Source organism: Gekko japonicus, unplaced genomic scaffold (genome assembly GCF_001447785.1).
Source record: "Gekko japonicus isolate JY-2015 unplaced genomic scaffold, Gekko_japonicus_V1.1 scaffold1829, whole genome shotgun sequence".
NCBI lineage: Eukaryota > Metazoa > Chordata > Lepidosauria > Squamata > Gekkonidae > Gekko > Gekko japonicus.
In genome coordinates this window covers 140,026-166,023 of record NW_015174894.1, presented here as the reverse complement: position 1 = coordinate 166,023, position 25,998 = coordinate 140,026, and the positions used below count along the sequence as shown (strand labels likewise).

General features: G+C 42.3%; 1 protein-coding gene across 1 annotated transcript in view; it reads left to right on the top strand.

Moving 5' to 3' along the window:
* Positions 1-25,998, top strand: part of FBXL17 (F-box and leucine-rich repeat protein 17) — a 254,277-nt gene that overhangs the window by 156,910 nt on the left and 71,369 nt on the right. Inside the window, exon 7 of the mRNA XM_015424957.1 lies at positions 7,328-7,404. Within this exon, the coding sequence (XP_015280443.1) occupies positions 7,328-7,404 (77 nt within the window). The remainder of the gene's footprint in view (positions 1-7,327; positions 7,405-25,998) is intronic.

Sequence of the window (25,998 nt, the reverse complement as noted above, 5' to 3'; positions counted from 1 at the left end):
AGTTTGTCTTTGTGTCTCATTTGTATATTCCGAGTTGAGGTTTTCCTCTGTGGAAATAAATTGTACCTTCTCCAATATCTTATCCCAAGCCAGTGTAAGTGACTTTTCCAGGTCTCTTTTCAATAGCTCTTTAAAGCTATCTGTTCTGAGTTCCGTGAGTATAGCATTGCTTATTTGGCTGCAGGTCTCCGCTAGCGCCATTTCCTCCCAGAATTACGTCCTCTTGTCTCTTGTCTCTCGTAGTCTTAAAGGTACAGCCTTTGTACTCCAAAACTTTCCAATATTTTTATAGTTCGTTAGAAAGTAGCAGTTAATATAATATTATAGCCAGCCAAGCTATTTTCTCCCCCATACCTTTTTTTTTCCAGTTGTGCTTTCCCCGTCTCCTTTTGAAAGTTCCCAGCCGCTCTCTTTTTTCGGTATGGAGGGGGGGAAACCGGCGAGGGGGAATATTTCTTCAGATCAGTCAGTTTGTTGGAGGGTGGTGTCCATTAGGGTAACGTAAGGGTGAAGTCGAAAAAAGAAAAAACTTACGAAGACGAAAATCAAAGAAAAGTTAAAAGCACGGGTGGCTGCTGCTAAGCGGAAGCAGAGTTTCCGCTCTCGTAGGCGCTCCTGCTTTGAGGCAAACCGGTCACCCCCCGTCCTTGCCAGGGAAACGGGGGGGCCGGTTAAGCCTCCTACCTTGGACTCCCTACAGGAGCTCCAAGCGGGCCCCCCCGAAACTCGGGGGGTCCCGAGAGAGCGCGGACGAGCTGGGCGTTCTCGGGAGCTCCCGAGAGACGCACCGATAGCACAGCGCCATACCGCCGGAAGCTCTCTACTGCAAGATTGTGGAATGTACTTAAAGGCTAACAAATCATAGGGAAATAAGTAATTCAGACAATTCCTAATGTAAGCCATCCTGCATAATCTATGTGTGTTAACACATAGTTAGTCAAAACAAAGCCTACCTTTGGGGGATGAATGTGGACTGTCCCAGAAAGAGATGGGAAAAGACGGGCAGGATGAAAAAAAGGAGAGAGGGAAGGAGAGATGGGGATGTTGCAATTGAAAAGCGGGGAGTGGGGTCAGGGTTTGAGCTACTAAGGAGGACTTGGAGGAAAGGACCACTAAAGTGGAGTGTGTGGGACTGAGTTTGGGTGAGGGGACTGGAGAGGGAAGGGGAAGATAGCAGAGATGAGAAGGGAGAGTTTAATGGAGGGAGAAAGAGAGATTCATATGTTGTTTAATTGTGTCATAAGCATGGTCTTGGAATTCTGAAGAGGCTAAGCAACAATCAGGACAGAATGGAAACTTCTGTAATAGCAGTGGAGAGACAGAGTAGGGGTATGACAGGTGAACATGACTAGACATAACATGGTAGCTCAGAATGGTTTCTTTATAAGCTAAAAGTTAATGATCTTCTTTGACAGTGGTGGAGGAATGACACTCAAGGAACTTATTTTACTCTGAGGAGGATGCTAATATGACAGATAGGTTAGCCTGTTAATGGAGCATTCGATTAGTTACCGTGTGGGTCATAGTTATGGGGAAGGAATGCAACATTATTATCCTGTAAACACTTGTTTTTCATTTCAACCAGAATATGTGGAGATCCCAGCATGTCACAGAGTAAAGCCTTGACTGGGGAGTGGGACATCTTCCCCGGAGAGCATTGTGTTTGGGGCTCCAAAATCACCTGGCTCTCCCTGGTCCAAAAGAGGCCATTCTGGCCTGGGCCAGGGCCTTCTCAGTGGTGGCTCCAAACTGGTGGAATGAGCTCCCAGATGACATCAGGGCCCTGCGGGACCTTTTAGCATTCTGCAGGGCCTGCAAGATGAAGCTCTTCCACCAGGCTTTTAACTAGGAGTCGCACATAACAACTGCATTGTGTTAGGCCCTCCCCCTGGATGTTCCATCAGCAACCTGTGCCCACCAGTGAAATTAGAAAAGATAAGCTGAATTCCAACTCTGACCATTCCCTTTTGGCTAACCAACATGTCCTGTTGTGACCGCTATACCATTTTATAATGTTATTATTACCATCTATTCTACCTCTAGCACCTTGCGCTTTATGTCTGTTATAACTGTACGATAAATTAAGATGTTTTGTGTGCTGTTCTATGTATTTATATTTTTATGCATTTTATGTAAGCTGCCCTGAGCCTCCCTCGGCGGGGAGGGCAGGATATAAGTCAAATAAATAAAAAATTAAGGAAAACCAGCTGCATGTAACTACATCGGACTAGTCATGATTTCATGCACTATATAGTTTCTCTGTCTCTGCCAGAATAGGGCCTGGGATCTTAGGAAGTCTGTGGAAAATGGCTGCCAGCAGAATGGAATTGTCTGTAACACTGTCTCTCAACCAAATATGTCCCTGAGGTTTTAAGATTACAATGTAGGAGGCTGTACACCTTGTAGGCCACCTAGTGGAAGTGTATAATGACAATGTAATGACTGTTACATAACAAAATTTAATAACATTTTATTTTCATTTATTTTATCTGAAATGTTCTGCTGCTTCCCTTTATAATTGGCAAGTGGGGAACCCACAAGCACTTGTGGGAGACATGTTATTTTCCTCTCTATCTCCTCCCCCACTACACTTTCCCTACCTTCCTGCTTCCTTTTTTCTTTCCCACCCACTAGCCAACCTACCTCTGTCTGCTCCCCCATGTACACTTTCTCTTCTTCCCTACCCCTGAGGGTAGCCTCTCCCCGGTAAAAGATTGTCTCCATTGTGCAGTGGCTGCTAGTGTCAGACCAGTCCCAGGGGTGTAGTGACTGTCATCATGCCTGCCACAGTAGCAGCTGCCACCACTGGGCCCAATAGTGTAGTCAGTACCTGTGGTCCTGCTTCCATCTGTCCTTTTCTCCCGCCAGGTAGTCTACCTTTATCTGACTCACTCTTCAGATTTTCCTTTCCCTGAGAAAAGTCTGTCTGGGCTGCATGGTGGCCAGTGCCAGGCTAGGTTGTGCAAGGCTGGGTTTACATGATGGTTGCCACTAGTGGACTGGGCTGAGGTACATTCAGTGGTCCCCCAGTAATTCCTCCTCCTTCAGGGACATGAAGGGGGGAGCTTTCCCAGGGCTGTTTTTGCCTCCCAGTTCACTCCTGCTACTCCCCCCAGCTTTGCAATACAGATACCAAGGCTTTGGAAGGCTTGGCAGTATGGTTGTGGTTACCTAGTAACCCCAACAGCCACTAAGATCCTAGTGGCCATTCTTTTCTTAAGACCACAGGATTTTTCCCCTGTTATTTGGGAGAATTTTTAATCCCCTTTACTTAAGATTTCAGATTTTTCTACAGGCTTGTAGAGAAATCTCTCTACGCCATGTGCCCTTAGCAACACTTTGCAGCTCTATCAACCATATCCTCTTTGTAGCATGTTTCAGAAATAGAAATATTGATGGATCTCAATAAATGGTTACCTTTAGCTGGATTGTGCTCCATATGAAGTATATTTATATGAATCGTCTGCATTCATGTTTCCATGGATATTCTGTGTACTGAATATATCTCAAATTGGTAATATCTGCTATAGTTCTCTTTATTAATGCTATGTTCATCTTACTTAAGTGTTCTGAACATAAATATCTTCGATAGTAGTTTATTTGTCCTGTGCATTTCAATTTTTTCATTCTTAAATCTTCTTTCCCAGTAGTTTTTTGTTTTGATGCTTATATTTTAAATGATGGCACAAATATATTTTTATGCTGAGAAAAATATATTGCTCAAATGTGCCACTGATCTGGTTTGTACATTCTGACATTCATTCCAAATTTCACTAGGTAATTTTTCTAATGGTGTCATTTCTTTTCATACCTCTTTAGTGACTGAAACGCAGTTTTTTAAAGGGAAATGTCCTGACCAATGTCTGGCAGCTCCTATTAGCTGAAGTGCATCACAAACAGTAACAAGGTCTCCAAGGACCACTTTTCTTGCAAGCGGTGTAGTCATATTTCCTCATTAGTTCGTTTCAGTTGTCACTAATGCCATATTCTAGGCTTTTGCAAAGTAGACCAAAACATAAAACTGAATATACACATAGAACAGACAGTTATTTTCCATATTCAAGGTCCTTTTAAATCCATTTGATTGCTTGTAGTTTACACAGTTTAATTAATTAACCTTTACCCTGATTCAAGACACAATATTAGGAAGATGTTGCCTAGGAATAAATAGTTCACCGGTTGCAATGTATGATAAATCTCTCATAAGTTTGATTTTTGTTAATAATTATTTTAATATTTATTTAAGTTATTTAGGTCCCAACATAAAAAGTAGTAAACTGTGAACAGAGTGTTTAAATATGTAAAAACATGTTTTTAAAATGAAAACAATTATTTTTAAAGTGTACCAAAACTTTAAAGGCAAGGCAAAGGATGTATATGGATAATCTTGCTAGAATGCACCCTCTTGGCTCAGTATATTTTCTGTTTGCCTACAGATAAACTTTCACATTTGATACGCATCTATATGGTGTTGCATTGTTAATTACAATGTTATAGATAGGATATTATATGTGTGTATCAAGTGCTGTTAAGTTGCAGCTGACTTATTGTGATCCCATGAAGGCAGGTGAGAAGCAGAGGTGGTCTGCCATTGCCTTCCTCTGCAGAGTCTTCCTTGGTGTTCTCCCTTCCATGTACCAACTCTGCTTAGCTTTCAGGATCTGATGATTTGGTTGTACTGTGCCACCTTCCCTTCTAGGATAGTATATTCACACCAAAATATACTATGCCTGGATGATAATTGATATTTTTAGGTGCTATTCATGATTAAAAGAAATTGTTATTCAGAACTTGAAACAAAGGTTGCTTGGGGCTGTTTTTGTTTTTTAAATTGAATTTTAGTTAAAATTTGTGTGTGTGAGAATTTTATTAAGCGGATGTCATTTCACATGTGACTTGAGAGCATTGCACCCAATCTCTCAATGCATGCCAGTTCAGGTGTAGAGAAAAGTTTTGCTCAACCTAACGTACACAATGTGGTTACACTTTATTATATGGCTTTCAAGAAAGTAATGAGAGATGTGTAGAAAACTGTTAAGGTGTCTGTTTCGTTATTAATGATAAGCCTTTGCTGCTTCAAATTGCAAGCCAAAAACTTTGGCAATAAAATCATAATAGGCTTCATTTGGCTGAAGTAAAGACTGATGTTTTTAAAATGTGTAGAAAACAGTGTTTGCATGATTCAACATTTATGGCTATATTTTATTTATTTATTTATTTATTTATTTTTATGCCCCGCCCTCCCCGCATGCGGGCTCAGGGCGGCTTACAACATACGGGTGCAATGCGGCACCGTCGTTCCACAGTATGGCACACAGTGCGATAAAAACACAATAAAACAATTAAGAACAGTTAGGTACAATGGGCGACGCCCAAGGATCCTGCGTGACAAGCACCCTCTCTCCCTATTGCACATGCCCTTGAATCCAGAGGGGGAATGCTGTGGCCCCCCGGTGTTCATTGGCCACTCAGCCGCATCCAGCGGTGCTGCTATACGGTCCCTGTTGGTGGTAGTGGTAGCGGCGGCGGCTTCTATTTGAAAGCCTGGCGGAAGAGCTCCGTCTTACAGGCCCTGCGGAACTGTAACAGGTCCCGCAGGGCCCTGATCTCTTCCGGGAGCTCATTCCACCAGATAGGAGCCGCCACCGAAAAGGACCTAGCCCTTGTGGCAGCAAGCCTGGCCTCTTTAGGGCCCGGGGTCGCAAGACGATATTGCGACCCCAATCGAAGTGCTCTTTGGGATCTGTGTGGGGAAAGGCGGTCCCTCAGGTATGCCGGACCCTGGCCATGTAGGGCTTTAAAGGTAAGCACCAGCACTTTGAAGCGGATCCGGTATGCTATAGGCAGCCAGTGCAGCGCCTTGAGCACAGGCTGGATGTGGTCCCGTTTTGAGGCACCAGCAACCAGCCTGGCCGCCGCATTCTGCACTAGCTGCAGCCTCCGAATTAGCGACAAAGGCAGCCCCATGTAGAGAGCGTTGCAGTAGTCTAGCCTCGAGGTGACCGTCGCATGGATCGCGGCTGAGAAAGGGGACCAACTGCTGCACCAGCTGAAGATGGTAAAAGGCCACTTTGGCAGTGGCTGCCACCTGGGCCTCCATCGTTAAGGTGGAGTCCAGGAGCACTCCCAAACTCCTAACCTCCGAAGCTGGCACCAAAGGGGCCCCTCGAAGGCTGGGAGCGGGAGCCCCAATCCCATACCGTTCCGACCCAGGCACAGGACCTCTGTCTTCGCCGGGTTCAGCTTCAACCGACTCAGCCTGAGCCATCCAGATACGGCCTGCAACGCCCGGTGCAGATCTTCTGGATCGGAGTCCGACTGGCCGCCCAACATCAGATAGAGCTGGGTGTCGTCGGCATATTGGTGACACCCGAGCCCATGCCTCCGGACGATCTGGGCGAGGGGGCACATATAGATGTTAAATAGCATCGGGGAGAGAACTGCCCCCTGAGGCACACCGCATTCAAGCAGGTGCCTTCGGGACCGCTGCTCCCCTACTTCCACCCTCTGTCCCCGACCTTGGAGGAAAGAGACAAGCCATTGAAGAGCGAGCCCCTGAATCCCCACGTCGGCAAGGCGGTGGGTAAGCAACTGATGGTCAACTGTATCAAATGCGGCCGACAGGTCGAGCAACAACAGTGCCGCCACACCGCCTCGATTCAGATGTCTGCGGAGGTCGTCAGTAAGGGCAACCAGTACAGTCTCCGTTCCATGCCCAGGGCGAAAGCCAGACTGGAATGGGTCGAGGGCGGAAGTGTCATCTAGGAAGCCCTGCAGTTTACTGTTTACTGCATTTTTATAAACTTGAAAATAATAAAATTCAGACACAACTTACAATTTTGTTAGAAACAAACATAAAAGATCTTAAATCTCCATTTTGATAAATGCATGTTTCTATGACTAAATATTTGTGTTGAAGTGATAGATGATATTTCACGTCCTGATGTTTTTGACATGTATAGTAATCACTACAGATTAAGCAAAAAGGAATGAATCATGGTCTCAAATTACAAATTATTTTGGGTAGTATCTAAAGTACTATTATAAATTTTTAATCTCTGTTATATTATCTGAAAACATGATGAAGCTTAAAATATTGTGATTATCATGTAATTCAGTTGCACTTACTCTTATAATATTCAGTGTTAAGTTGCCACTTGTTTGCAGAATTAAGAATACAGTTACTCATGATTCATTAATGTGAGTTCTCTATGATAAACACAACTAATTTCTTACAGACTCATATTAAAGTCATCTATAGAATTTCTATAGTCATTTCTATAGAATTAATTCAAACACCAATTAAACTATATTTCATGTATTCCAGATGTGTAGAGGTCATTGCTAAAGAAGGACAGAATCTGAAAGAGCTGTACTTAGTATCCTGTAAAATCACAGACTATGGTACGTAATACTTTTTTTTTTTTTAAACTGCCTTCAGGTGAAACACTTTAACATTAAATGCTTTGAGATTTCTCCTTTCTGGAAATGTAGAAAGACTGTTCATGAATATGGTCAACATTTGTCGGTTCAGAACTGATTTGGAAGGTGTTACAGAGATTTTTAATTGCTGACAATTTTATTGTGTTACGTTTTTATTCTGTTTTTTTTTTTTTGTTGTTAGCTGTCTCAAGCCAGTTCTCTGGAGAGATGCATAGAAATTTTCTGAATAAATAATAAAATTATAATAATATGCAAATATAAAAAAAAAGTTTGGGACAGTAAAGTTTGATGTTTATTTGTACATTCCTGGTCATTTGGACAAGGCCAGATGCAAGCCAGCTATTTCAGTAGGGACAATCAAGAGTCAGGGTCCGGCAGCTAGGATCTAAATAGTCAGGTAGCTATGCTGCATGCACCAATCAGTTCTAAGAACTAGAAGCCAGCAGGGCTGCTGAGAGCCACCATTGGCTTTTAGACAAAGATTCAACTTCTCCCTCCCTCGTATGACCCTGATCCAAACTATGTGTCTAATTTTGTAATTTTTTATTTGTACACACATACGTATGTGTACCAGTAGAACACATCTGATAAAATGGGCTGTAGTTCACAAAAACTTTATATCACGATAAATCTTTAGTAAGTAGATCAGTAATAAATCTATTCCAGTTTTGCCTTGTACCTTTACCTAGTACGAAAACTGTGGCAAATTGATTATTTAGTGGAGTTGGATAAGAAGTATTGGGATAATTGGGATTGACTGACATATTTTCTAAAAAGATTGTGTCAGTTGTCATCTAACATGAAGCTTGATGCCTACAGTAGCAAAGTAGTATTTACAAAGAGATATTAGATGTCCCACCAATCTGCTCATACAGTGTTTAAAATATAATTAAATCTAATTAAGGAGGAGATAATGAGTTCTAACTTGTAACCGCTAAAACAGATTAACATTCCATATCCTTGCATGTAAAGGGAGGGGAAGCATCCCTTTACTAGATTGATAGATCATGGGGAAATATTAACTTCCCACCCCTGCATCTGTTCATAATATTAACAAGGGTTTCATACTATAGTACCATTAAGTATATTCTATGTTGCCAACTAGGGATGAGAAGAAGTTGAGGCCAGGACTGACAAATGGGGGGGGGGGTTTCCATTATTATCATCATCTCTCAGGGTTGCTTTCTTAGATCCTTAAAAGAGGCTATTATTAATCCTCTTTTGAAGAAACCTTTAGATAAACAGGATCTAGCTAATAACCACCCGGTATCAAATCTTCCTTTTCTGGGAAAGGTAATTGAGAGAACAGTCACCAGTCAGCTCCAGACCTTTTTAGATGAAACATCAACACTCAGTCCATTTCAATCCAGCTTCAGGCGAGGCTTTGGGACCGAGACAGTCCTTGTAGCCCTCATTTATTTATTTATTTTATTTTATTAGATTTTTACCCCGCCCTCGCAGCAAGGTTGGCTCAGGGCAGCTTACAGCAATATAAAACAGTACAATAAATAATAAAACCCAATCAAGCATTAATTTAAAACCATAACTATACAACTTAATAAAATGCTAGCATTAACTCCTCAGGGCACAGTCAGCATCATGATCTACCACATGTGTCCCAGGCACTTGGGTCAGGCTATACTTAGAGGACCCGGGGGGTCGGAGTCACTCTCCAAGAACTGTCAGATGTCGGTGGTGGCAGTGGTGGTGGTGGCTCCAAAAGCCTGGTGGAAGAGCTCCGTTTTACAGGTCCTGCAGAACTGTAACAGGTCCCACAGGGCCCTGATCTCCTCCGGCAGCTCATTCCACCGAGAAAGCCCTGGCCCTCGTTGATGCAAGCCTGGCCTTCTTGATGTTAGGGAGGACCAGCCGATTCTGGGTCCACGATCGCACTGCTCTCTGGGGAACATATGGGGAAAGGCGGTCCTTCAGGTATGGACAACCTCATGGACAACCTCCAGATCCATCTTGATAAGAGCAGGTCAATGCTGCTGTTTTTATTAGATCTTTCAGCAACATTTGATACTGTCGACCCTGTTCTATTTTGGTTAGCTGTCTGGCCTCCCTGAGGATTTGTGGGACTGCCCTTGCATTGTCAGAGGGTAGCCTTTGGGGATGAGCAATTAGGCAATCCCTGGGTTGTGGGGTTCCTTGGGGGTCGATCCTATCCCTGATGTTATTTAATATTGATACATGCCCTCTTGTGGAGCTCATCAGGAGGTTTCCTGATGACACCCAGGTCTTCCTTCTGCTGGACAAACAGCTTGAGGCGGAGCTCTTGGCCCTGTCCCACTGCCTGGATGCAGTGGTTGGCTCGTTGAGACAGATCTGGCTGAAGTTAAATCCAGCAGAAACAGAAGTTAGGTAGCTGGGGCGGGCTGGATCATTGAGGGGAAAGTGGCTTCTGACTCTTGACAGGGTCCAGCTGTTGCCAGTGGATTCCATAAAGAGACTGGGGTGTGCTGGACTCCTCTCTCCTCCTGGAGAAACAGGTGTCTTCAGTGGCAAGACCAGATTTTTTCTATCTCAGCTGGGCTCATAAACTGTCCCCCTATCTGTCTCACTCAGGCCTGATGGTCCATGGTGATACATGCCAAGGTCACTTCTGGGTTGGACTATTGCAACTCACTAGGATCCATAGAAAAAGACTTTAAATGCAAAAATAGTGCTAAACTTTATTTAAAAATCCAAGCAGAATTTTTTTTTCTTGAAGCTATGGAAATAAATCAGATTCAGAAACAACTTATTTTTACAAAACAACAATAACAGCAACACTTCCAAAATTGGCTAAACTACTTTCCTGGAAAGTAAGAGAAGAAAGAAAATCACGGATTATACATCAACCAAACAATAAAAATACAGGTCTTAGCTATTCCCCTAAAGCAATAGCCAATGAATTTGCTATATATTATAAAAATCTTTACTCTTGTGAGCTCCGCCTGGCCCCTGCCCGGGGTCGGGAGCCTGTGCCGTTGCTCCCCGGAAGAGGTCGAGGACCTCGGGCCTCTGGGAGGAGCTCGGGCTGGAAAGGCTGCGAGAGGAATCTCTTATATGGAACGGAGCGCACCTCAGACGCCGGCCGGTCAGGGAGTTACTTCACTCCCTCGAGGCCTGCCTGGGACTGACTTCTCCTCGTTGGCTACTCCTGCCCTCTTTCTCTCTGCTACCAGGATCGCCACTCTCTTAGCCAGCCCAGTGCCTCCTCACTGGTTAGCTCCGTTCTTCCTTTTATTCCCCTCGCTTCCCCCACCAGCCCCAGCTCCTCCGCCCCGCCCTCATACAAAGGAGGAAACGCTGCCCCGCCCCTCCAGCCCACACCCTTTCCAGGTCCAGCGCAGGGAGCCGGTGCGGCGCCTTCCTCCTCCGTCTCGGCTCGCCCCGGAGGGAGGTCTCTCGGACGCCACCGGGCCCGCCCTCGTCCTCCGGACTGTGCCGCGGCCCCGCCGTGCCTCCCGCCGTCGCGGGTGAGGGCTCCGTCCTCTTCCTGCCCACCGGCTGTCCTCCCGGCCGCTGCGTTGCCCGTCGCTTCTCCGGGGGTGTCTTGGAGTGCCCGCCTTACGCCGCCGGCCGCCTCCAGGTTAGATGGCAAAGGGGGGGCATGGGGGTCGTCGGCCGTGCCGGCATTGCTCCTCCCGGCCCCCCCGGGAGCTCCGAGGCCCGGCCCTTGTCAGGGCCGGGACAACTCTTCTAGGAATCCTGCAAGTCAGGTGAATGAAGAGTATATAGAAACTCTACCTAATCTCCCTACACTATCTAATGAAGACAGGTTGGCTCTGTACTCCCCTATTACAACTATGGATGTCTCTGAAGCCATAAAAAAATTGAAACTGAACTCTGCTCCTGGATTGGATGGTTTTCATTCTAATTGTTATAAAGCTTTTTGTTCACTATTATGTGTCCCATTAGTTGAAACTTGCAATCAAATTTTAATCTAAGGGGAAATTCCTCCCTCATGGAAATCAGCAACCATAGTTCCTATCCTTCAACCAGATAAGGAGAGTACCGACCCAGCAGGATATCATCCAACAGCTCTGTTAAATACAGACAATAAAATATTAACTATCTTGGCCAAATGGCTTAAAAAATTATTCTCAAATTGATATACCCTGACCAGACAGGATTTATGCCAGGTACGCTGATGGCAGAGAATACCAGGCACACGATTGATGTATTACATTATTGTGAGTACATTTCTAAAGAGGCAGTCATTTTAAGCCTGGACATGTCAAAAGCTTTTGACTCAATAAAAAAGGGTTATTTCCTCTCCTTATTCAGTCTTATGGACTTTGGCTCTGCATTTCTCAGAGGCTTCACTACGATCTATGCAGACTCACAAGTGCAAATAAAGCCTTTGAAAGCTTGCTCTTCCTTCTTTCAAATCAGTCGAGGCACTAGACAAGGATGCCCCCTTAGCCCTCTTATATTCGCATTATCCTTGGAACCTCTTGCAATTAGTTTAAGACGTGATCCAAGTACAGAATGTGTCCAGATAGGTAAACGTATACATAAGGTCTCACTGTATGCAGGTGATTTACTTTTATATCTGTTGTCCCCTCAACAATCATTAGCTGCTCTATAACCCATTTTTGCTATTTTTGGGTCCATTTCAGGACTTACGGTTAACTTAGAAAAATCAGAACTTTTTCCTATAAACTTACATCATAAAACTAAACAACTATTCAAAGCTCATTTTAAATATAAATGGGTTGTAAAATCCTTGAGATACTTAGGTATTCATACTCCTATGCATTTAATGAAATTAGAAGCAGAAAATTTCAATGTTTGATAAGTTTTATAACCAAATAGGAAAAGTTTTAACAATGTTGAATCAAAAGTCATTACCACGGTTAGAAAGAATTTCCATAATTAAAACCTGGGTATTGCCAAGATCGCTTTTTTTGTTTTCAGCTTTACCAATTTCATTAAACGATTCAAAACTTAAATCTTGGCAGACCTTAATAAACTTCTTTATATGGAATCAGAAAAAACTCAGAGTGAGGCATCACATAATGTGTCAACCCCTTTAGAAGGAGGTATGGAAGTCCCACATATTAAAACATATTATGAGGCCACAATAATTTCTTCTTTTGTCTGGGCTTCTTATAAACCATCTGATATCGGCTGGGCGGATATAGAATCCCAATATGCATTCCCTCTTTTGTTGTCAGAAAATGTGGGCACAACCGAGATTCAGAGCTCCAGACACGAAGAAAAGTCCAATTTTATATAATATGCTTCGTGTCTGGGATAGACATAGAAATAAATTAGGTCCTCCAATCTCACTGGTCTCCACGCTTACCCACCAGGAGTGGTTTGGTCCAGGTTTCTTAATAGATTATATTAGTAGCTGGAGAGAAAAAGGTATGTTTAGCCTCGCCTTCTGACTTTGTTCAGATGTCAGATGGTATCATGAAGAAAGAAAAAGCAGAACAGCTCAGTGGTCAGAGGATTCCTTGGCTAACATATTAGCAACTGTACTCCTGTATAAATGACTTGAGGCTTAAAAATAATTTTAAGAGACCCTTAACTTCTTTCGAAACCTTAATAAGCAAGGATACCCCCAATTTTAGGGGTCCGATTTCTTTTATCTATAAATTCTTGATCTTGAATTTAAGTAAAGCCTTGTTAACTTATCAACTTACATAGAATTCCCTACTTCCTTGAGTTCTTAATGAGGCAAAATGGAAGCGGATATGGGCTTCACCTGCAAATACCAACCCAGTAGCTAATATCCGACTGAAGTTCTTTAAGTTGATGTCATACTGGTACATTACCCAATATAAATTACATTTAATATTAAAGACCTATGATCCTTACTGTTGGAAGAAATGTGGCAACATAGGAACAGTGTATCATTTATGGTGGAAATGTCCAATTACACAAAGATTTTGGAAACAAGCTCATTCCCAAATCTGTGACATAATGTCTGTAGAACTTCTTTACTCTCCCGACTTCTTGCTACTTGATCATTGGGTGAATGTATGTATCCAATGCACAGCCAGAGTACTGATATCTAATTTATTAGCAGCTACTAGATTAACTATAGCTAGTCCCTGGAACCGACCAAACCCCCCCCTGAGCAGACAAAACACTGGAGCTGGGTGGAAGGAAAGAAGAAGGAAACATGCTACTGGAAACAACAGCCTTGTTAGGAGGCTGCATCCTGAAAAAGACCATAGCAGTGATGAGCTGTGCTTGCTGGTCTTGCCTTGCTGCAATGCTGGCTTGCTTGGTAGGTTTAGCAGGATATGCAACTGGTTTCCCTTTGTAGTAAATTTTTGCAGAAAGACACAGTGAGCCGAAAGCAGAGCTACTGCTGCTTATTGTGCTTTGGCTTCCTTGAGCTAATTTCTTTTTAATTTTTTATAAATAAATAATTTTTTTTAAAAGACTATGCAGGGCTGCCCTTGAGGCTGCTTCAGAACCTTCAGGTTATACAGAATGTGGCTGCTAGGTTGTTGACCAGTACATTGTGGTTGTCCCATATTCAAGCTGCACTTGTTGCCTGTTGGTTTCCAAATCAATTTTACAGTGTTAGTTCTCACCTTTAAAACCCTAAACGGTCTCAGACTTTCATACTTACGAGACCTCCTATCCCTATACGTCCCTCCAAGAATGCTTTGTTCTTCTTCACGTAATTTGCTGGTGCTGCCTGACTCAAAAGTGGCTCGACTGAGAAATGAAGTCATATCATGAAAGGAAGAGAAAAAAATGAAGGAAGGAGAAAAGTGTGGAAAAGAAGAACAGATATTAAGAAAAGATGAAAGGTGGTTTCATTTTCTAAAACACACTAGCAGGGAAGATCTGGCTGAGCAGACAAAACACTGGAGCTGGGTGGAAGGAAAGAAGAAGGAAACATGCTACTGGAAACAACAGCCTTGTTAGGAGGCTGCATCCTGAAAAAGACCATAGCAGTGATGAGCTGTGCTTGCTGGTCTTGCCTTGCTGCAATGGTGGCTTGCTTGGTAGGTTTAGCAGGATATGCAACTGGTTTCCCTTTGTAGTAAATTTTTGCAGAAAGACACAGTGAGCCGAAAGCAGAGCTACTGCTGCTTATTGTGCTTTGGCTTCCTTGAGCCCCTAGTGGCTGTGGTGCAGAACTGCATTAAAAGCCACTTTGGTGTAGTGGTTAAGTGTGCGGACTCTAATCTGGGAGAACCAGGTTTGATTCCCCACTCCTCCACTTGCACCTGCTGATGTGACCTTGGGTCAGTCACAAGCTCTGGCACAGCTGTTCCTGAAAGAGCAGTTTGTGTCAGAGTTCTCTCAGCCCCACCCACCTCACAGGGTGTCTGTTGTGGGGAGGGGAAGGGAAAGGAGGTTGTAAGCCGCTCTGAGACTCCAAGTGAAGGGCGGGGTATAAATCCAATCTCTTCTTCTTCTCTTCTTCTTCTTCTTCTTCTAAAATAAATCAGATGCATTCTGAAAACAGCCTGATGCTGACTTGGCCCCTGGGCATTTTGTCCTCCCAGTCCGCTTCTCTCAGAAGCCCTGGAAGCCAGAGCTAGTTAAGTGTTAAATTAGTGGCATCCAAGATATAGTTTCTCGGCCTTATTTTGAATTCTGATTTTCCAGGAAACCTTGAACAGTAGATGACCCATTAATGTCTCTAACAGTAATAAAATTTAGGCCATAAAATAAGATCCTTATTAAAGGATTTAAAATTAAATAAGGAGAATAAGGAGTACCTGAATGGAGTTTAGTATACTTCACATTTGTTGACATATCACAAACCTAGCACAATAAACATAGAAGCTTGGGATGTTTGCTAAGGATTAGTAAAATAAGAGTTCCTTAGCTGGAGAGGGGGGAGATGGAAAAGCCATTCTGCATCTCAATCCCATACAGGGAGCTAAGTTAGTGATAACATGTTTTCCAACATTCTAGAATTATAAATCTTTTGTCCTGTAGTATACTTTTATACATTTTGGTAATTCCAGTTGAGGTTTGGCTCCCATTATTACCACTTTCTTTCCCAACCACATAACCATACAGCTAAACAGTTGGTTAAAAGAAACTGTTCAGAAAGACTTTGGTTTATCACATTATACAAACAAGCACTCTACACTCTCACCTGTGATTTGCACTTGATCATTTCTGAGCTAGCCGTCTATTTCAGGAGTGTGATAACACTGTGTTTCACTTTGAGTGCCTCCTTCGTAGACTTTCATTACTTTCATTCAAATACCACTAAAATGAAGTTTCATGTTACTCCAAGGGGGTGTTGGCTTTTTAAATAGCAAACTGCAGGTAACCAGGTATTTGAGAGAAATAGAGAGAGGGAACAAATAAGTGTATATGGAAGCCAACAATTATGAAGCGAGATTGTTTTATAAATAATTGAATTTAGTGGAAATATGCATGGCTGATATGTGGAAATACTGTTTGTAAGTATTAATGGTATAACCTGTAACATTTACTGAAATTTAAAAATATAGACCCATTAAAATACAAAACATGCAAATACACACAATGCAGCACTAAATGCTGACTTTACAGTCCATCCTCTTAAAGATAAAATGTTGTTCCTTGGAATCATAGAATATTTAGAACCTTCCTCTCTTTTTTTTACCACTAAGCCTAAGCAGCCATTCTGTAGGGGGCGGGAATGACCTTTTCTTTCTATTTTCTACTCTATTAAAATATATTCTTCCTACTTCATATATTTCTTCCAATCCAGTAACATAAAAGAAAACTTGAGTTTAATAAAAAAGAATCCTTGTATAACTTGCCAGTGTTCAAAATAAATTTAATTTCTTTTTTTTTTAATGAATTTTTATTGATTTTTATTAATTTCTGATAATGTCAATCTTTAGGCTTCAAAATGCTCTGCAAATGGGGAAGTTTCCTCTATGCACATTCCAACATGTGGCAGAAAGCATAAACACGTATGTATATGTTGGTGCTGCTGCTTGTACGGTGTGAAGTGACGCTTTGGTTAGCAGGCTCAGTTATTATGATCCAAAAATCTGCGCTTGCTTGCCTTTCAGGTCTCTTGCTGTTTCATCTTGCTGAAGCCAATGTAGTGCCTCTAAAACCTATTCCCAAAGTAATTTAAATGTATGTATTCCAGTTCTTCCATAAGTCAAGTGGGATGATTCTAGTTTTTGAAATGTCAGGGATCTTTCTGACCTAACTTAGTTAATAGCATACTTTATTTGCAATTCTCTTTCATCCAGTGCCCTATTCATGCTTATTTATTAACCGTACATACTGAAACTCATTGCATCTAATTACAAAATGCCAAGAGCTCATATGAAATGCTCCTATAAATATGTAACCACTTGGGCCTTACTACATAAAAAGGAAGACATCAAGTGGCAGGTATGTGGAAATTTTGCTAATAAAACAAATTGATCCTGAGATTCAACAATTTAAAATTGGAAGAAAAAAATGAAATCTAGGCATGTAGATTTGTTTTTAAAAGATTTCTTGTGTGGTCTTTTTGTTCCAAGTTTGTGAATATGTGGCTTACAAGTGGAAACTCATAGCAGAGTGTCCACTGTGTCCCCAGCCCTACCAGGAGTAATCTGGTCACTCTGGAAAAGGAGTGTTACAGCACTACACAGTATCCCTGTTCTATGTCTCTAGGTTTGGGTGGGAGAGGTTTCAGAAGAGGTGAAAGTAGAACAGATAATATTCCCCTTCCCATCCACCTGAATCTATCAAAAAACCTTGTTAGTTATATAGAGATAGAGTGCTCACACTGGTTACAGTGGAAGCTAAAATTGTCTGGGGGCGGAATCATAGTGGCACCCTGAATGTGTGCTGTCTTTTCCAGCCCAACATGGAGCTCTTGAAGCAGCTTGCAGTGCAATCCTATGCATATCTACTCAGAAGTATGTCTCACTGTGTACTGTGGGTAGGGCTGCCAAATGCAGCCGGGGGGCGGGGATTCCCCTGCTTCGGACCTCCGATTACCGGCGCGCTGGAATCGGGGCCCGGGGGAAACCCCACCCCCACGTGCGCGTCGCCCGGAAGTGACGTCGCACGCTGGGAGCGGAGCCACGCGATTTGAGGGGAAAACAAAGAGTTTTCCCCTCAAATGGCAGCCATTTTTTCCCCTCAAATCGCGTGGCCCCGCCCCCAGCGTGCGACGTCACTTCCGGGTGACGCGCACGTGCCCGGGATCGTCCGGGAGCCCCCCGCTCCCGGACGATCTAAATTTGGCAACCCTAACTGTGGGGCTTATTCCAAGGTAAATGTGTTTAGGATTGCAGCCTTGGAGACATTAAAAAGTAAGTGGAGATGGTACACATTTTTTTTCATTTTTGTAAGATGAGGGGCTTGCAAGGGAGAGAGGAAGATGTGGCCCACTTCCTTGACATGTTCCTCATTGCACACTTCAGCTACCAACCAGGGCAAGCAGTAGCCATGCTTAGTTAATAGCATGAGGAAGAGGAGGAGAAACAGTGCCTCTTAGGCAGACTTGAGAGCTTTCCCTCCCCTATGGAGCTAGTGCCATTGTTCTTCCATCATCCAGCTTTCCCAGAGATAATGTTAGATAGAGTGATTGAGCAGTACTGGAGAGTAAATTTCATTTTGTAGAGAGTGTGTAGGATGGGGGTACTTGGGTTCAAACCCTCCCCCATCTTGAAGATCATTGTATGACTTTTAATCACTTTCCTACCTAGCAGGATTGTTGTGAGGATAAAATGGGATAGCTTCATATATGCTGCACTAGTGTGGCTACTCATTGCCCTGATCTGTAGTATAACTGTTTTGGAAGACAGGCATGCAGAAACTGTCTCCAGCTAGCACACCAGACATATCAAAGCACAGATGTTAGTGTTTTTAGCACTATGCCAATGTATGGTTGACTATTGAGCTTACTTAGGAGCCTTTGATGAGGAACTTTGTCAAAAACTTTCTGCAAGTCAAGGTAAACAACATTTATTAGGTCCCCCTTGTCCACATGTTCGTTCACTCCCTCAAAGAACACTAACAGGTTAGTGAGACAAGAGCTTCAAACCCATGCTGAGTCTTCCTCAATAATTTTTGTTCATTTATGTGCCTATTAATTCTTTCCTTAATGTAGTAATGGGATGAAGATCAATTGGAAACCTTGGTGAAGGAGCAATCTTATTCATACAGTTGAGCAGTGCTTTTTTTTTCCCTTCTGAAGTAGTCTAATTTAGAGTTCTGTCACCATTACTTTCTGCCTTTTTCCCCTGTCTTTTTTTGCTCTTACATTAACAGCAACAAGTTCTGAAATCTGCTAAATAATATTTGGAGCTTTGGAGAAAATGGGGATTGCCATTGATAAGATTGTGAGTTTCCAGCTCACAGCTCTATTGTTTGCATAAACCAACCATTTAATGAACGATGTGTATGCACACACTTGCATGCAAAATGTTCTTGCCTCTACATTGAAGTTTAGAATAGTCATAAAACAATGGCAAAATGCTGGATTATTTGAACTCATATCACCTGAGATTTAATCAAAATTATACCTATCTATCCTTTTGAGCTAAATAACAGAACATTTGGTTTTTACTAGAAGCTCTTTACAAGCCTCCTATATTTCTTTTAAATAATAATCTCTGCTTTCACTGCATACGGCTCTTATGCCTACCTTCTTAATTTTCTTCTTATATTGTACTGTGTTATTTAACTCCAGGATGAATTTTTTTAAAAAAATTATGTTTACTTACACCAGGAGAAATTTTGTAATCAACAAATTACCCAGTTACTCAGACCTTAGAGTCTGTAAGTGCAAGTCAGTTCAGCAATCAGTGATCAACTCCACATCAGGAGTTCAAAACATATGTAGAATGCATACTTTAGGGAAGGGATACATTGTTATCTTAAGTCATGCTTCTGTAGCTGTCCTGACCTAGTGCCTGATGGCTGTGGTTAAATGGATAAGGATGAACAAGCTGAAACAGAATACTGAGAAGACGGAAATAATGCTGGTTGGAAAGGTTGAGGTCTTGGAGGGCATTGCTCTTCCTTTATTTGATGGGGTTCAACTGACTCTCAGTGACTCACTTAAGAATCTAGGGGTTATATAGGATCCAATATATCAAAAGTAAATTGAAATGGGTGTCTTTTAATTAGGAGAGTACACTTTTTACTATGATGATATATAAGTGGAAGAATTAATGGAAAATGCAGCTGAAATTTTCATCTCTCAGGCATCTGTAGACTATGAAAAATTAAATTCCTCTCATAACCAGTGGGACTAATGTTCTTAGTAAAGGTAAAGGTTCCCTTGCTCGAAAGCCAGTCGAGTCCGACTCTAGGGTTGCGGAGCCCATCTCCGTTTCAAAGCCGAAGAGCCAGCGCTGTCCAAAGACGTTTTCGTGGTCATGTGGCCGGCTTACCACCCTCCACTGAGAACATTGTCCATTTATACTCACTCTCTGTTTCCTATTAATTAGCCAGTTTTTGATCCACAAAAGGACTTGTCCTTTTATCCCGTGACTATTGAGCTTACTTAGGAGCCTTTGATGAGGAACTTTGTCAAAAACTTTCTGCAAGTCAAGGTAAACGACATCTATTAGGTCCCCCTTGTCCACATGTTCGTTCACTCCCTCAAAGAACACTAACAGGTTAGTGAGACAAGAGCTTCAAACCCATGCTGAGTCTTCCTCAATAATTTTTGTTCATTTATGTGCCTATTAATTCTTTCCTTAATAATAGTTTCCACCAACTTACCCGGTATCAGTCAGACTGACTGGCCTGTAATTTCCCGGATCTCCTCTGGAACCCTTTTTAAAGATGGGAGTGATGTTAGCTACCTTCCAGTCTTCAGGAATGGAGGCAGATTTTAATGAAAGATTACATATTTTTGTCAGGAGATCCACAAGTTCACATCTGAGTTCTTTCAGAACTCTCGGATGTATGGCATCCAGGCCTGGTGATTTATCAGTTCTTAATTTGTCTATCAGTCGTAGGACCTCCTCTCTTGTCACCTCAATCTGACTCAGGTCTCTCAACACCGCTCCCAAAATCAGTGGTTCTGGAGTGGGGTTCATAGACTGGGGAATCACTTTCGTGACATACGTAACATTAGTTCCTGGTATATTGGGGTCCTGTATGCCTCTCTCTGTGGAAGTGGCATCTGCACGGAAGGTGTCATTGTTGTTGTTGTTGTTGTTGTATACTTTAATTCATACTTTAACATTCTACAGGTCCAAATGCAGTTGAAGTTGTCTAGAGGCAGGAAGTCTTTACTTGTACATATCCATTTGGAAAGGACCCATCTATTAACAAAAATGTTCTTTCAGTATTAAGAGATTCTTTTCAATTGTTTTCAACTTCTTGTGCTCCCCCAGTTACAGTCATTTACCTTCCACCGTCTGCTTTTTCCTGCACTTAAGATTTCCTGCCTTGCATCCACTGTAGCCCGTTCCTTTTCAGCTGTGCTTCCCACCTTGTGGAATGGTTTCCCTGAGGATGTGAGAAGGGCACCATCTTTATAGGTGTATAGGAGGCACTGTATGTTCATTTTATTTGCTAGAATTAATGGGGTTTGTGCTGCAAGCTTTTTGTGAGTAGGAGCAGGGGTCATTTCGGAGAAAAAGAGCTTCAGGAGCTCATTAGCATAACTCATTTGCATATGCCACACCCCCTGACATCACCGGAAGTGTGTCAGAAGGCAACACCCACTGCTCAGGCTCCACTGGACTGTTTTGGATTGCAAGCTATTGGGGGGGGGGACGTGCAGCTCTGTCCTCACAGAGGAGGGAGCGCTTGTACCTGAATAAAACTTGGTCTTAAAGGTGCCCCTGGACTGTTTTGGACCGGGGCCGGGGGGCTCTGCAGCTTACCTGGCTGCTTCTTGCTCTGACTGAGAGCTGCTGGGAGCAGGGGGTGGGGCTTGTTGGATGTGCCCACCCCCTGGGCTCTTTACTGCCGGAGCTCTGCTCCTGCAGGAAATAACCCCTGAGTAGGAGTAATGGGTTTTAATGTATTATAGATATCTTTAATTTAGAATTGTAGGCAGCCATAAGTCATAAGCAAAAGGCAGAGTATAAATATTTTAATAAATAAGAAATACCAGCAACAGTCTGTTTCTCTATCACTGTAGTCTGTTCAAGATTTCTCTTGGAAAAACCGCTCAGGGTAACAGAACCATATTAACAGACTGCATAGAGACCACAACAATGAAAACATTGTTTCACTTAGCTGTAACTGATGTTCATTTAGTGATCCTCTGTGCAGTTGTACATGCCTTACACTGACCCTGTTGTAAACTCTATAAATTATTATTTACAGACTTAACTGGCAGCTAGAGAGGATGAGAGGAATAAGGCATGTCTCTTTTCCTCTTCACATGACCCAGAGGCAAGAAGAAACACTGGAAGAGAGAGGAAGTGTGCCTATCACTGCAATGAGCTCTAGAATTTTCAGCAGCTGGCCTGCTCAGGTTTAGTTCCTATGTGTATACTGCACAGATGACATAAGTTACAAGGGCAGTCCTGCTTTCCCTGACTTGGTCAGACAATTCACATCAAGCAAAGGTCCTGCATCTCAATTTAAGTGCTTCCAAAAGTCCATTCTTTTTGCCCATGTGCAGTTCAGTCCTGCTAATGCTGAAACAGCCAGCTTACCAGGAACATGGGCCCGGGGGGGGGGCAATCTGCTAGTTCATGAATCCCCAGTCTTTTGAGCCTGTAGGCACATTTAGAATTCTGACACAGCATGGTGGGCACAGCAGCAAAATGGCTGCTGTAGGAGGCGGAGTCAACCAAATAATGATTGCCACAGCTTAATTTCAGTAGCATACTGCAGATCCTTGCACTCTGGCGGCAGCTGCTGCCAAAGCAGCATTTTAAAAAGACTGCACAGCCAATCTAGTCTCCAGTAATCAAGCAGAACCTTGCTAGGCAAAAGCTCTACCTGGCCCGTCCCATTTCCTAAAAACATTTGATGGGCTCCCAAAAAAGTGTCAGTGGACACTATGGTGCCTATGGGCACAACACTGAGGACCTCTGTGTTAATTGCTTTTTGGGGCGGCATCGGAAAGTGTCCACTTGGCATGAATTGCCTAAGTTGGAGCATACCTTGTACAGCAGCTCAAGGCACACTCTGCCCATTTAGAATACAAGATGGTGGCCTTCCTCTAAAACTCTCACCAATAAGTTCCTTCCTTGGTCTTAATTAAAAGAGAGTAGCTCCATAAAATAGATCAAACAGAAAATTTCTGTAGATTTAAAGCAAAGCACATATTAAAAATAGAAAAATCTAGTCTGATTTTTAGATCTTCAAAATTGACGAAGTGTGTTTTTACTTCACATTTTATAGGAAATATGAAAACTAGGAACATGGTATATTTTGTTGGTAATCTAAACAAGTAAGTAAGTAAAGCTCTGTGAATTTGCTGTGTCTCTGAATAAAGAACTCTTGCCTAAGGAGATATGAATCAGGGGTGGTGGTGGCAAAAATTTGCTATCCTGTAAAAAAAACCCAAGAAAGCAATTTTTCAAGCCTTTAGTGAGGGAAAAAAACCCGCTGGTTAACAGTGATAGTTTTTCTACACTCTTCTGACCCAGAGTAAGTCTCTGTGAAATCATTTTTTAGACAAAATAGGGAAAGTGACGATGCATGCAAGGTATCTCTGCATTAGGCTTTTCCAATTAGGTGAGCTGACCTGCCGAGTAGCTGATCTAGAAAGAAGAATGGATGCAACTTATAGCATGAACCAAGCAGAACCGTCAGAACAAACTGCTGTAAAGCAGTTTTGCTGAATATATTAGTTAAAGAGACCACTAGGATAAAGGCTGTAGAATGGGGAAAGAGTTGCTGGAGGAAATTACAAAGCTAGTAAAGCTGTTGGAGGGCAATGAGGGATGCATTCCATATCCTTCAAGTAAAATAGGTTCCTGAAGTTTTGATTTAAAATCATAGCTGGATTTATTTGTAGGCTTCTCAGAAAATACCTTTGAGACAACTGAACAGTTCCTGATTTAAAATTAAAAAATAACCATTGACAGACATGCAAACCAGTTTAATAAGCAAAGACAGATTACTTGAGAAAAGACTAAAGGAGCAAGGAAAGCATAGGAACAAAACTCCCAATATTAACTTAGCCTTCTCCTCCCAAACTGAATTCGCATTTGAAAGAATTCCATGTACTCTCATGATCAGATTAGTTTTTTTCACATTCCACTTTCACTAAAGTTTATATTATCTAAAAAAATTCATGTAACTAGTGATTAGTGAATTCCTCTCAGCTCAAATCAGAATGGAGCTTGACAATTAAGGTTATTTTCAATGGAAGATAGCTCAGTGTGTTCTGAACTCAGTTTGAAAATGTACTGTTTATGGCATCACTGTGAGCTCAACAGAATCCAAAATCTTTCCCACCCCTTCAAGCCAGTGAGTCCTTCCTTCCCTCTACTCTTCTGTGGCTCGGTTGCAACAGCAGCTGTGGCAGGGAGAATCAGCATCCTAGGCACATGAAGACCTGGGACATGTAACTTCTAGGGGCCTGATGTTTATGCTAAGAACTTGAATACTTTGTCAGAAATACATTCTTCGGAGTTCCTGGCATCTAGAACATTATCATTGTTGTATTCTAGGCACCAGTGAGGCAGGGAGTTGTTCTTCTTTAGATGCTCTCTCAGGATTGTGGTGATTGCTTCATAAAGCTGTTGACCATAATGAGCAATTGAGATTGATTCATCAACCCCAGTAATAATTAATCTGGCAACCACTACTTATAACAGCTGAAACGAAGCGTTTTAGCCAGTGTAAGAAGTGGCTGTCTCCCTTTTGGTTGATGATGGAACCAAGGAATAGAAATCTTAAACAATTTCTTCATTGTCAACCTTATAGTTGTGTAATTCTCTTGTAGTAATTAATTTTGTCTTCTTGATGTTCTTCTGTATTGCTGCTTTCACATTTTTTGCTTTAACCTTCACCAGTAGTTATTTCCAGTCTTCACTATTTTCTGCCAGCAGTATGGTGCCACCTGCATATCTCAAGTTGTTAATGTTCCTTCCACCAATTTTCACTCCACTACCATCTAAATCTAATCCAGATCTACTCCAGCCCCCTGCACAATGCAGGAAATTCACAAATACTTCCCCCTCCACACCCGCAGTGACCGCTGTTCCACACCCAGAACCCAATTATTGGTTTTATTGCTTGTGACTGGGTGGTGGGATATTCATTCCTGAAAGCAATAGTCTTGGAGGTCAGAGTGGGGAAGTGGTACTGGCTTTTTTACACCATGTGTGTTTCATCCCTTACGGAACTGGAGTGTTATTCCAGGAAAACTTGCAAGGAGATGTGGCATTGCTCACTTCATGTCTGATCTCCATCCCGTCTAGTGAAATGTGAGTGTGTATGAGAACATGTCCTGCTTATCTTAAAACAACTATGTTGGCTGCCAGTTTGTTTCCTAGTTAAGTTTCTGTTTGTGACCTTTGAAGCCCTTCATGATCTAGGACCCACATATCTAAAAGACTGCTGTCTCCTATATGTTCCCATGCGCTAGTTGTGGTCTTCAGTCTGCCACTAATGATTGTTCCCCTACTTATGTGGCCTGCCTGGCATCAACCAGAGCACATTCCTTTTGCATTGTAGGTGGAACAGGCTCCCAGGCAGTTAGGGAGTGCCATCGTTAGAAATCTTCAGGAGACACTGCAAGGCCTTTTTATTTGCCAGGGCTTTTAATGGGGTAAAAACTGGAAGGAAGGGGTATCAGGAGTTTTATTCTATTAGTTCCAAATTATAATATTTTAACTGTGGTGTGTAGGTCACCTTGAGCCACAAAAAGGGTGGGATATAAATATTTTAATAAATTATTTCATGTGAACTTTCCAAAGTACATGTTAGAGTGAAGCAAGTAACCACCTGAAAGGGAGGCTGCTATGAAAAGAAAGACAGAGACAATATTCATTTGGAAAAATGGAGATGTTGCTTTATTTCTCATCAGCTTGTGATATAATGGGCGAAAGCATAAGAGACCAATTTCACAAAATGCTTCTAGAATGGTTTCTAACACGTAATCAGGAAATGACAGGCTTTCAGTAGAAAAGTCAAAGTATTCTCAGAGGTAATTCTGGAATTGCTTCACTGTCTGTACTGCTTGTACTGAACATCCTCTTAAGACATTTGGCAGGATGCCATATCAGCCTGATGCCAGGAGTACAAGAGCTAATCATCTTTGTGGGTAGACTGCAATAGAACTGCATCACATCCTTTTGAAAACTGTGCTAGGTATCATAAGAGGTGCATATTACTAATTCAGTCAGAGTTCTTCTGACATGTTTACTGTTACATAGGCATCACTGAATCTATTGTATATAGATTACTGTATGAAAAAGGGCTTACATCACTTCAGTACTCTGTTGTAAGCAGATAGATCTTCCCATGAGGCTAAACATGAAAAAGGAACACCTACTAGACCAGTGCTTAGCCCAAGGCAATTTGTCCTGCTTTTGTAGTAAAGCCCTGTAACACTGACAGATTCTATAATTTTTTTTAAAAAATAAACACATACCTTTTAGCCTTCTTATTAAAAAGGGAGAAAATGAATGCTGTACTGTACATTGGTCTGTAACCTGTATTGTCACAGAGTTAATAGTGATGCCTCAGCCC